We start from the raw sequence: 13,881 nt of genomic DNA, 5'->3' as shown, positions 1-13,881 counted from the left end.
GTGACAAATAATATAAATATGCATTTACAACTGCAGTTACAATAATGTAAAAAGTTGTATATTTTGTGTCAGAGCATGTAAATGGCTCTTAAGGACTATGTAATATATACTAAATACACACACACAAAATGTACGTCCATAGTGATGTTGGATGAGGATGGTTCTCCTCAGATGGGAAACCATAGGAAGAACCATCAAATGAAACAGATTGTTTCTGACAGGTTTGGATAGATGTGGGTTCAATGTGGCCTGAAGTCTACTGAAGGTCAAACTCTCAATTTAAACTTGAAGCAAATTCTTCTCCAGTGAGACATAATCCTCATCCTGTTAAATTTTTTCTCAGTCCAGTGATGAAGGCTTTGATTGCCTTAACTATGACCAAAATCCACTAACACAAACTTCAGAAAAGGCTGTTAGGACCTATATTAAAATTTAAGCCATTTCAGTTCTTTTGTTGGAAGGAAAGCTGGTGAACTGGGAGAATCAGGAGGGGTGGGACTAGAGAAGTGAAAGTGAAACAGTTTAACTATCTTCCAACAGTAAGATAAGCAAACCAATTAAAAGGATTGTCATCCTGTAATTACCAGAGCGCTCTGTATTACAGAGGGAGCTGAAGCTTTGTTGCACAACAAACAGTCATGCTTGTAATTTAATATGAATAATGAGCCAGATGCATGAACAAGACTATTAAATTGTTATCACAAGCAGCCGTGTCCCTCATTGATTAATGACTCCATATGTCACCAAGGAAAGGAACTCCATTTTTAAGTGTGAATTGTCATCATCAATGTTGCCAAAGCAACTGCTGTCTGCTTTTGACTTACCCCTGAACATGGCAATTAAACCATTACATGAGGAAACAAAACAGTGATTATTCTCTTATGTGGAAAACTGAAGGCTGTTAAAGAATAAGGGACTTATTTGAACCACATTCAAGGTCAGAGCACATTCTCAATATGAAATTTATCATGGTCCCCCATTCAGTTTCAAATATGATGCTAATCATAAAATCTGGAATAGTTTCATACACTAGTAGAAACCCAGCAGAACCAACAGAAAGACATGAATACAAAAATAACAGGTGTGAAAAACACTTACTTTACAGAAAATAAAATCAACTTGCAGAAGGCATAGTTAAGTAAGAAAACAGGTGAATTACCTATATATGGTCTTTATAGAGAGAGTATTTATGGAGAGAGGATATGTATGTGTATATGCACAGATAGATGAACATCCATTCCACATGACTCACCCAAAATGTATTCTTGACCCTGTGATTGGACTTTTGCTGTTGTTGTTGGGGGGGGGCGGGGGTGTTAATGTAAGATTTATACAGAATGTTCTACCAAAAGCAGCTACAGTCTGGCTTCTTCCAACTTACAGGCTTCCCGGAGTTTTTCCTTGTCGTAATGTAGCCCCTCATATTCTTGTAAATTAATCCTGTTCACTCTGATCCGCAGGCGATCTGGGATGGAATGAGGACTGCAAGAAAAGAAGAAAGCTTCTTAGACGAAGTGTTCCTTGGAAGAGCAAACTGAAAACAGGATATGAAGTGATTTTATTCTTCTCTGAAAGAAGAAAAAGAGCAAGCCTCTTCAAAACCGGGCCAACTTCTCACAGGCCCATCACTGCATTTAAAATTATGCTTACCCACTGAACAACAACATAGACATTACACCTTAAATGATAAGCAAGATCAAGAATCCCATCTGCTGGCTGTGGGGTTGGAATTGCAAAAGTTTTTCTGAGTTGCCTAATCTATATAGCTACCCCTCCGCTCTGCAGTTTGCTTTTTTGTACATCCCTATGGCCCTACTACAGCCAGTAGATCTGCCAAGCTGCGGTTCAAGACACATGCTTTCTTGGGAAGTCTCTCAGGACAACCATTTCTCTGCTCATGAGAGCATCCACCCTCATTCCTGAAGGATCTTCATTCAACATCTCTGCTCTGGGAAATGGGCAACAGAAATGTGGCTGAGAACTGGATTTCCAAAGTAGTGAGTCCAACACACAGAACCCAGGAGGGCTTTCAAAAACAAGTAGCAGTACAGGAACCTCATTTCTACAGATTTCAGACAGATTTAGATACCTCAACTGTCTATATAACTTTGAAACACTCAATGGGTCCCTGTCTATAAATTTAAGTGTCCATATATTGATAGAAAGTTTTCCTGAAAAGCTTTGTTTGGATTTCATGCTGGCTTCCACCTTACCTTAACCTATTATTTGATTTTGTAAGTTTAGCTGAAAGCTATGTAAATTAACTTGACTACATTTGCATTTTCCAATTATAAAGAAAGATAGATAGCCTGTGTATTATAAGGCACATAGCAAATGTCTGTCATATAGGAACTGGCCCCTGTGTCAGTTAAAAGTGGGTTCTTCATTCTGTGCTTCCACCAAAAGACCATCTATTTTCTCTGTTTTAACCTAGTTAGTAACAGAACTCTGCCAGCTTATTATTAACACACGCACTGCCTTTTAAAAGTCAAAATACTGCACACTGTCATAAATATATAGGTTTGCTTCTTTCTTGGTCTCACTCTTTAAAATATTTGACCTACAGCATTTGCACTGCTAGTGCAGGACATGCCACAGCTCACAAATGTAATTTTTTTTTTCCTTTTTAAAGAAGTGAGCAATTTTCTTTTTGCCTAGAAAATACTGCAGACCTAACAGAACACATGGTTTGCAGCCATGTCTTGATAGAGCCATCGGGATTGCAATTAGCAATTATTCCAGTGTTAGGTTATTGCATGCTTTCTCTCTGTTGGTATAAACAGCTCTGTCACACCTGGACAAATAAAAATGAAGATTGAAAATCAAGTCCCAGTTAAAAAAAAAAGCTTTACTGGCACAAATACTCTTTGCCTAGAAGGTGATAAAGGGTAATGAATTGAAGGTGCCTCCAAAACTGGAGTGTAAGACAACACGACAGAAGGAGCTGCACTGAACCAGTTCATGTTCTGAACAGGAGTTTCTATATTAGTGATGAAAACAAACCTAAGATACATGAAGAATAACTTAGAAATCATAAGCACTTATCAGTGGCAGCAAGACTGACACACTCAGAAACATACAGGCTACCCAATGTTTTCCCTGTGCTGACAGGGATTATTGTGTCAAAGTGCCCCAAGATAACAGTAAACTGCCCTCATGTAAGACAAGGTTTTGCAGTTTGATGACAGACACCTGGGATGGTAACTTCCAGCATAGCTTCAGGAGGCACCTTTCTAACTCAGGTGCCATTATGTCATCCTACAGAACAGCATTCTCCACCTGCAGGCTCTACAGCTGGCTCAGCAACCCAGAGAAGATGAGTGCCTGCAAATGGAGGGGAAAGGTATATAGATGGAACAAGAACATAATTGCACCGAGTCTGACAGTTTCTTCTTTCTTTGTTTTCTTAAAACAAGTTTAAAAGTCACATCGCTGGCTGAGAAATGAACACAGTCTGAGGAGATATGTTCCTGTCCAAATTCTATAAAATGCAAATTTCAAAAATGAAAATCATAGATTTTTAGCCAAGAAAAGATAAGAAAATGTTTAAGTCAGAAAACAGAGGAATTTAACTGCATAGTGTTTGTCTGAGGGGAGAAAAGAAATAATTCACTGCATGTAGTAGGTTCATGAAAATGAGTGACAACTCTGAAAAGTGAAGTTTTTTATGCACTGGTACAATACAGGAAGAAGCTATGTTGCTTTTCCCGTAATGTTCTGCCACCACACATTATGATGAAGGTAGCTCAGTCTTCCAGCTGATCAGTTCATAGCCTGGGGATTGTTGGTAGGTGTCAGGGAGGGACTACTTGTGAATTACCTCTACTTCTTTGAACTCAGCTAGGAGGAAAAGGAATAGGGAGATAGGAAAATTCAGCTACTTATTTCGGTTGTAACACTCAACCATGCTACAAAGACAGCCATCCTTGCTATGCACTGAATTAAGCCCAGTGTAAACCCAACCAAAAATCTCAAACTGTCTCAAACTGTTGCTTCTCCTGAAATCAGAATCAAATCTGTACTGTTGTGTTGAAATCTTTGAGCAACCCAAGACAGAATGCTACAAAAAGTATGTTTTCCAATGCCCAGTTCAAAACAACTACTTGACCAAAAGCTGATACTCCTGTGCAGGAATTACTCAGCCCAGCACAGGGGATGTTTGTCCTCCAAACCAGAACCACACCATAGCCTCCCCCTACTTGTTCTTTTCCATTTCTTCCTTGCTACAGAGCTCATCTGCGTGTGATGCTCAGACCTTTCCTTCCACTCTGTGACCCTGTGCTGTGGTGCCCCAATGCTGCTCTGCATACTGAGGGAAAGCAGTTTAGTACAGGAATATTGCATCTTCACAGGTAAACTGTGATTTTAGCTCCTAAGAGAGGAACACCAACTCCCTTTTCTCCTTGATTTGTCCTTTTAGATCTTCCATAGCAGATATCTGAGTGATACTTGTCTTTCAACCACCCATTGCATCCCATCAGTCTGGCTCCCACAGAAACCTACTGGTGTCCTTCACCACAAGAGATTAATTTGTTTCTGTATTTTTGTAGCTCTGCACTGTCTGTGCAGAATTTACTACAGCCATGAGGTCTTTAATACCTCTCACTCACAATTTCACTTCCTCTCCTTCCACACACTGACCTTTCTCGTATTCCTTAGTGCATGGCAGGACAGGAGTGTGCCTGATACAGGCAACTGGAGACAAGCTATGCTCTATTGTGGGAAAATACTGGGGACAGGGCAGGTAACCCTTTCCCCAGCTTCCATGTCTCCCTGTGAGCTTGTCTCAGTCATGCAATTGTTTCCACTTCCAGATGTTGAGATGAAACAACGCCAGCAAGCCTGGGATCACTAAAAAAAAATGGTTAATAAATTATTTTTTGTCTGATCCAGAACAATCATCATTGAATCAGAAGTGACTTTAAAGTTGCTGTTTCAAGCTTTCTGTTCAGTAATTATAACTATCATGTTTGAATTTTCAGAAATGATAATTATTTCTACAGTTCCTGGTTTAGGTAAGAGAGGAAGGGAAAAAAGAAAAAAAAAGAGAGAGAGAAGGAGCTATGTAACCAAGTTCACACATCTAATCTTTGACAGAGGCAAGAATTCAACAGGACTCTTCAGCCCAAAATTCAATCCCTCATTCCCAATACCATCTACCCATTCCTCCCCAAGGCTAACTTCTTTAGGGTAAAAGTTAAGTTTTCCATATCAGTACAGTAATTTTTTGTGTTGCTTTCCATGCCGCTCCCCTGCCCCCCCCCAAGTCCCGCCAAGATTTTTTACTTGTAGATTAAAATGGAATGCGTGAAAATATTTGGATGATTGCCTGAATAATTATTACAAATAATTCTAATAACTTTCTATATTATCTGCAAAGATTTTTTTAAAATTATCATTCAGACCCAAGACTTTTTAGTTCTCTTTTAAGATAATGTAAGAAAAGTCAGCAGAACTATCTTCCTTTTATAGTGCTTCGCTCTCAACAACTTGTTTGGCATAAAAATACTAGGAAACCTGTGTAAAAGCAGTTATGGTAGGGCTTTTTGCTTCTCAGTTTCTAAGCACTAGTTCAAGTGTGAACTTTCTTGGCAACCATTATCAATGAGTTAGTGGTAGACTTATGTCTGACCACACAACTGGCCTGATTCCAAACACATCATCACAATGGATAACCTGGATATCTCATGAAAGGGGAAGAAAGACAGGGAAACAGAACAACTTCTCCAGGTGTATGTTTGGAGCCTTTATGTCAAGGTGAAGGGATGGTCATGTTGACCCTCTATTCAATGCTCAAGAAGACCTGCAAAAAGGGAGAAGAGGATGTTAAGCCTCATGCCAACATCTGCCAATCCTTGGTTAATTGCCATCTGTCTCCCTGCGACCTCCCTGTGAGGGCAGGATAGCTTTTGGACGCCAAGGGGAGAGAAAGACAACACTGACTTCTGTAGCTCTGCTGACTCACTACCTAATGCCCCATAAGAAAGAAAAACGTGCACCTTCTCTTTACAAATGTTATTTCCTGGCTTGTAGCCAGCAGCAAACTATTGCATCTGCAGCATCACCTTCTTGAGTCAAATTAGTCCTTTCACCTAAAAAGGAGAAGTGAGCAAGCCCTTTTTATTTGCTTGGAACTGGAGGAGGAAAGAGATCTAAAATCAACAGCAAATCTAAAATATTTTTATTGCTCTAGAAGGCACACACACACTCTCCAAAAGCACCTTTTAACTATAAAATATCAAAGAGGATACTTCCCATGCTTTTGAAAAAGTGTAATTTTTTGGTACATCAGTGCACTGTATGTCTCCGAATTTGCTTCTGTGGAAAAAACAAGCACACCATCTTAAATGTAATGTGTTACCTGAGGTGAAATAGTTCCTTTCCAGGTCAAGTGTGGGAGAGCAATCAGCTGGCAAGTGTCAGAGTTTCCTGTTCTGTTTCTCCCCCCCGTTCACCCCCTTTTTATAAAGGCAGGGTGCTACTGCTACATAAGCAAGCTGTGTGTGCTAAAACATACAACTGGAGAGAAACAGAACTTGGTCTTTTGTCCATTTGAAAAATTTAGCTATCTTAGCCATAAAAACATAGCCTTGGAAACAGCAGCTTTCTATAGAAAATAAACTATTATCGGAAAGCTAAGAGGTCCTTTCTACAGGGTAGAGATTTCATATACTTAGCTAACTCAGTCATAACTCCAATACATATACAAGTATATGCATATATACACACCTATAAATATGCATATATATACACACATACACAAAAAAACATTTATTCAGTGACTGAAGTTCGATGGTTTTGTTCATGATTTATTTGCAAATACTCTTTGCTTTGTCAGAATACAGTTGTTGGCTGACATTATGTCTCACTAAATCTTATACTTATTCAATATAGATTTGGCTCTAAAATTCACTATGTGAATATTCATTCCTTGTGCTACCAGACTGACAATTCACACCAGGGGATATTGTCCTCATCATCCAACTAATTAACTCGTTCACTCACAGAACTCATGAGCTCCATACAGAGCTCCATTTAATGCAGCTGAGAAAAACACTTCCACTATCAATACTTCTGTAGTTTTCACAGATGCTGTGTAATAATCCATATTATTATACAAATCACACAATTTGTCTTGTTCAGACAAATTCAGCATATTCAGAAACCACAAAGATTAAGTACATAAGCATGTCCATGTAAAAGCTAATAATAGGGTGATGAATGTCACTGAAAGCAAACATTAGTACAGCATTAATAGAAATGGATGTTTCTAAACACTGTATAAAACAGCTTGCTCGACTGTAAGGAAAGGAAGAAAAACTTTCCAGATAGAGCAGGAGACAATTTATAAATAAATCTGGGTAGATTGCTGCACTGCAATTCAACCTAAAATATTTAAATTTCTTAGACTTATTATTCTTCAAAATGGTGTATTACATAGTCAATGAAAAGTAATTTAAATTATAGGTGAATGAATTCCATTACCTCCTAAAGAATCTAATTAAGAACCTCATTCCCCAAACACACCAATCCACAGAATTACATCCTAAAGGTCATATGCCCCATGGGACCATAAATACAGATTCAGGTCAACTGAAACATTCCATTCATTCATGTTGATTAGCTATAATGGTTTCATTTAAACACAAACCTAAATATCAATCTTCTCAAAGCAGGAGCTTAGATAGGCTAGTTTACCACATTGGATTTTATCTGATGAACTTTGTATGAGCATGGACCAGAAATGCACATTCAGGGTATTAATAAATAACAATCCAAATGAGCCTTGTAGAAAAGCTATGCACATTATTTAGTTGGAACAAACTGTGAAAGATTCTACAGAGACGTTATGAGGTCCTCTCAAAATTATTCTACTCACATCAAAAAAATATGTAATTTCAGTAATAGCAAATTATTTTCTTTCCTTTTTTAGCTCCAAAATGTCTGAACAGTACAAGGAAACCGCATTACTTTCTATCAGACAAACAGAATTTGACTTTTCCACAAGAATATAGAACATCACCTAGATATTCAATAATTCCTATGGTAAGGAAAAAGGGCATGCATTCTGGAAATTCTTAAAACTTGTATAACTAATTTAAATTTTATGGTTTTTAAGTCTGCTCTTCTGTGAGAAGATATCCATGCCATGGTACACCAGGTTACATACCAGAATCAGAACCATTATTCTATGTGAGTAGGTCTTAGAAAGTCAACATCATGCTAGATAAACTGTTTGTAAGGTGAAGTCATTTTTAACACCACCTACCCCCCTGCTGGAAATTTGTTACCAAAGAAAAGGTATGCATTTGTTTGCCTCCTATGCCTGAACTATAGCATTTGGGGGATTCTAAAAATGTTACCATCAACACGCCACCCACACTCCAACCCCCCCAAAAGAACCCCAAAACCTAAAAACACAGAGCTTTGACAGGAAAAAAATGAGAAGGGCTTATTTTTTTAAAATCCCTTTCATTCCACCACTTGTGGTTCAAACCCACAGGACCAAAGCCACGTGTACCTATTCTGAGACTACCCACAGAATCCGATCTACTTCCCTTCACCAAGAAAACACACTCAGCTTTTGATGAAGCTGTGACTTCCTCCTCTCACCCCTATTAATCATCCAGCAACAGGCAAGAGGATGCCAGCCAACTCACTTGGAGCACAGCTGGTTTTCCTAAGAAACACGCTCCTGCCTCCAGTTACCCAGGAAAGAAAACAGGCAGAGCCAGCGTGGGTCCTGCCCAAGCTCAGCACTCCTGCGCAGCAACCTGGTAACACTTCTGCCATGCTACCAGGTTGATTCAACCAGGAAGATAGACTTTTAAATTATACATGCCCTAATTCTTACATCAATTATTTATGAACCCTGTGAACCATTTCTTATGCTTTGTGTCTGCATAGAGAAAGGAAATAATAATAAACAGTCCAACAACTCTACAGAATCCAATGACAAATTTCTGATAGATCTTCTTCCAGAATACAGCCCACACCAGCCTACACACATACAGATTTTAATATGATTCAGAAAACAGAAAAGGGAAAGGAAAACTTCTACTGCCGCTCCCTTGCAAAGTAATAAACTTTAGGAAAAAAAAAAATCACACTCCTCTGGGGCATGTTTGCAGTGACAGATTAATGAATTACCTATCTCCTAGAGAAGAAATAAACATGCAAAATTAATTAAATGTTCCAGTGTTTAGAACAATTGGAAAAAAGGAAGCAGCAGCCAGTGGAGAAAAATAAATTCTGCTTACTTTTGAGATTGCATTGGCAGAGTTTGGAAATGATACATTAAAAATAAGTATGGTTTTGACAGCATTTATCTACTTAAAACATAAGAACTGCCACAAAAGAGCAGAATCATCCAGCCTCTTCTGATGGACAAATTCCAGTGCTTCACAGAAGCCCACCGCTATTTTAAGGCTAAGCTCTTGCTAAGCTCTTTACCTAAAAAAATACCCCTAAAAATATAAGCTCCACCATATATTTTTTTTCTTCCATTTGATAAGAGTTATTCCAGATAAGCCAGGTTAACCCAACTGTACTAAGCCCTTTTGCGCTTTCTTACCTCACACTTGCTTCAGCAAGTGCTTGAGCATTTTGCTGTATAAAGGCTAGACCCACACATACCCTTAAATACGTGCCAAAGTGCCAGGTAGAGTCCTGGTCTTCGCTTTCCTTCTCCTTCCCCATGCTAGCTGTAGTTCTCTCGCACTTTACACTCCCAAGCACGGTGGATTCTCTGATAGTAATGATCCCACTAAACAGAAGACCACATGCTAAACAGGAAAAACTGACAAAGAAAAAATGAGACTCAATTCCTTATAATTCATGTAATGGAGAAAAGGGAGAAGATATATATAAGCATTTTCATCCTTAACTATGCATTTGGAGAATAGCTCACTAAACACTTTCTTCCTTATCCTTTGTCTCCTACTGTTCTTTATTAGACTCTCCTCCTATAGACAAAACCTGTATCAACCTGAGAAAGCTGATTCGGTTTGGCTTTGGATCTCTACAAGCAAAAAATTATTTCCTATTACCCCTTTGCTATTCACACAGGTTTTATATGCATAGTCTGCTGCAATCGTTACTTTGTAAACTCTTTCATAGAGTACTATTTACCAATAAAATGATACTTGTATTTTCATTTATGCAGATTTTGTAATAAAAACAAAATAATCATAGCATATCCACAGTGCTTATTCCACTTGCAAAAGGATGGTAGGAGCTATGCAAGTCAATCATGTTTTATTTTTCAAATGGTAATTTTTTTTCAGAACTCCTTTGCATCAACCACACAACACAAATGCACTCGCAGATGTGCATCCTTTTCACCTCTGAATATCCAGCTGGAAAATGCAAGTCTTCACCTTCCTTTTAAAAGAGCCTCAATTAAAAATACAACACTTGTATTTACTTATGCACCCTGTACAAACATTTGAAATGAATCACACTACAGTTCTACTGTCTCTGTAACAAAGATCATATGTGCCTAATAATTTTGATGCCCCAAATTCCCATGCATATCCTGCTGCAGAAAACCTGAAATTTATCTAAGACAGGCTGTATCCATCACCAGGTCTCAGCAGAATCTGCCCTGCTGTTCAGTACTAACTGGAGTTCAGGCTCTATGTTGTTCAACAAAAAAAAAAAAGGAACATTTGAATCTCAAAGCCATCATAATCCAAATCAAATTTCCCTGATACCTCATGGGTTCTTATTTTAATTTGCCAGACACATTAATTGCCAGTCACAGTACAGCAGCATGTTTAATCTATTTTTACAGATTTTAAGATACAGAACATCTTTGACTTACAAATTAGTTTGGGGCTCATGAGTCTCTCTCTCCCTGCCTTATCCTGACAGCTGATATCAAATGGGACATTCAAATGAACTGTATCGAAACTTGGAGGTCATTTTCCAAGGGATATCCCTCAACTTGGAAACAATATCCATTCTCCCAGATCCATGGCTTAATGTTCTGTGTAAGCATTAAGGCTTATCTCGACTTTTGTCTGGAGGCTTGCTTAGATACTGAATCAGTGAGACAAGTTGTTTTTATTACTTTCTGCTCCTCAGCAGAGTACAGCAAATACGATCCAGGGATAAGGCACACCGAGTTGGAAATCTTTCTTTGTTTGTGAAATAACAATGAGGAACTTGCAGCTTTCTGAAATTTCACAGAATCACAGAACAGTTGAGGTTGGAAGGGAACGCTAGAGGTCACCTGGCGCAACCCCCTGCTCAAGCAGGGCCACCTAGAGCCAGTTGCCCAGGACCATGTTCAGATGGCTTTTGAGTATCTCTAAGGATGGAGATTCCACAGCCTTTCTGGGCAACCTGTGCCAGCGCTCAGTGACCCTTACAGTAAAACATTTTTCCTGATGTGCAGAAAGAACCTCCTGTGCTTGAGATTGTGCCCATTGCCTCTGGTCCTGTTACTGGGGACTGCCGAAAAGAGCCTGGCTCTGTCTTCTCTTGAGATATCTATAGACATTGATGAAATCCCACTGGAGCTTTCTCTTCTCCAGGCTAAACAGTCCCAGCTCTCTCAGCTTTTCCTTGTAGGAGGGATGTACCTTAGCCATCTTCATCGCCCTTCGCTGGACTCTCTCCAGTAGCTCCATGTCTCTCTTTCACTGGGGAGCCCAGAACTGGACCCAGTACTCCAGGTGTAGCCTCACCAGCGCTTAGTAGAGGGTAAGGATCACCTCCCTTGATCTGCTGACAACACTCCTAATGCAGCCCAGGATACTATTAGCCTTCCTTGCCACAAGTGCTCATGGTTAGCTGGGTGTCCACCAGGACCTCCAGGTTCTTTTCTGCAAAGCTAAAATTTGCTCTTAAAATTATTCAATCGGTTTACCCAAATAACTCTTGGTTTGTTGAACATTTATGCACCATCTATTGACTGTGTTCAGTCTTTAGAACAGAGAAGTGTTGGTGGGTTTTCTTTTAGCACAAACCATTCACTTTCTTCTGTGATAGAATAAGAATCATTCTTGGAATCAAGTTTCTGCTCTGAATACCTGGATTTATAGCTCTGAAATTTGTTATTTTCCAACATGTATTTCAAATTTGTTTCTTTGATAGTCCTAATCTCTTTGAAAAGATGTCCATCATAAGAGTGGCAAAGCAAGAAGACAAAAGGGATGCCAACACAAAGCAAAACGTCTTTCTTGATTGAATAGTAAAAAAGCATTTCTGAAGAGAAACTACACTGCCTGAGTTGACATATTATATTAAGCTTGAGGTTTTTTTGTTTGTTTGGGTTGGGGAGGGAGGTTGGTTGGGATGCTTTTGGGAGCAGTTTCCTTTGCTTTTTTTTTTTTGTTTGCTTGTTGTTTGGTTTTTTTAATTGTGGACACACAGGTTTTCATAATATGACATGTTTCCATAAATGGGATAAATTAGAAGATACCAACGTACAATGGTACAACAGTACAAGTGTTTTCAAGTGCCAATTCACCACATTTTAAAAAAGATGTTAGGCTCTTGAATAATTTAGCTACTATCTAGCATGTTAGTACAGTGGAGTGGCTGACAGTCAAGATATTGCCAAGGTGGGAGGGGTGGGGGGTGGTCTCCATCCTCAATGCAGCTGCAGCCAATGTCACACCACTCCTCTGGGGGACTAGTTTCCTGGTTTGATCAGCTCTATCTGGAAATACGGCTGAGAGATCAGCTCCATCAGGAGATATGGCTTATGGCTGAGTTTGTTCACAACACACTTTTGATTAAAACTAAAGGACGGAAAGCTCTCTTAACTGTTTCCAGGGGCAGCGCCTGACACTTGTCTCCAGACCCATCTGTTGCTATGGATTTGTCTGGTGAGCTGGACTTTTGGCTGAACCTGGTCACCAACACCAGACATGCCCTGCTCACCTTACTTGGGCACTGTGGAACTGTGCCTTTGCTGGTGAAGCCACTGCCCTGTGCCTGCCATGCTGTCACCTGAGCTCCCACTTCCCATTTGTCACTAGATTTTATTGCCCCATCTCCTGGTTGAATGACACACAGGGTAACACCGAAAGAACTATGGAACTTTGAAAGTAGAAAAAAGCCAGATACTCACACAGTGAAGGAATCGGGGGGAGCTGAGACTCTCCTCAGGTCAGCAGACTGCACTTTATGGATACTATAGGCAGCAGGAAATGAGTGGCCAGGAGAAAGGCAGTACAGTGTGGACAGACAAGGAAAAAGGCAGGGGGGGAGAGAGAGAGAAAGAGTGGAAGAGAAGAAAGAAAGACATACAACGTTTAAACAGAAATAAAAGGAATGTGTCACATAAAAGTTGAATGAAGAGACATGCAGAGCTCCAAGTTCACACTAGGAAGCCAAGAGCAACAGAAGACATGCAAATGGAGAAAATCACTGCTACATGGCACACAGGAGCTTTCTAAAGACACGAGTGAGGAGGACCAATGACAAGCTAGGCACATGGCTAGACAAGGAAGACTAGGAGCCCCAGGATTTGTTCCACAGGCACTGAAAAATTTCAAGGCAACAGACTTTGGAAGCAGGTCCAGAAATGCAAACAAACACCAAAGCCAAGATCTGAATGGATGGAATTGTCTCCAAAGGTTGGTCAACCTTAGTTAACGTTTAAGAAAAAAAAATAAAAAAAAAACCCTTACTGGAGATTTTGTATCCACAATGACAAAATGCTGTCTCCATTCTTCTTTCATGTACCTTAGGGAAATATGCATTTTATATATAGTGACTCCGAAGACTGACTCTCTTTTAGTGTTTATACTCAAATGGTCCCTTTGTTTCTCTCAAGTGTATGGAATACGTTTTATCTATAAGCTCTTCCCTCTTCTTTCTCTTCCATGATGCAGGATTCTTCCTCAACCCAAACTAAAAGCCATT

The 13,881-nt window shown here is 39.5% G+C and overlaps 1 protein-coding gene across 9 annotated transcripts in view; it reads right to left on the bottom strand.

Annotated features, from left to right (window-relative positions):
* The window catches only part of DGKI (diacylglycerol kinase iota), a 220,161-nt gene that overhangs the window by 67,736 nt on the left and 138,544 nt on the right, over positions 1-13,881 (bottom strand). For 6 of the 9 annotated variants that reach the window (XM_069807559.1, XM_069807563.1, XM_069807560.1 and 3 more), the window contains 2 exons: positions 13,085-13,147; positions 1,382-1,482 (listed from right to left, as the gene is read on the bottom strand). In XM_069807559.1, the coding sequence (XP_069663660.1) occupies positions 1,382-1,482; positions 13,085-13,147 (164 nt within the window). The remainder of the gene's footprint in view (positions 1-1,381; positions 1,483-13,084; positions 13,148-13,881) is intronic. The other 3 variants (XM_069807567.1, XM_069807561.1, XM_069807568.1) reach the window with 1 other exon arrangement.

This window comes from Haliaeetus albicilla, chromosome 19 (genome assembly GCF_947461875.1).
Source record: "Haliaeetus albicilla chromosome 19, bHalAlb1.1, whole genome shotgun sequence".
NCBI classification, from domain to species: domain Eukaryota; kingdom Metazoa; phylum Chordata; class Aves; order Accipitriformes; family Accipitridae; genus Haliaeetus; species Haliaeetus albicilla.
This window is presented reverse-complemented; position numbering and strand designations above follow the sequence as displayed.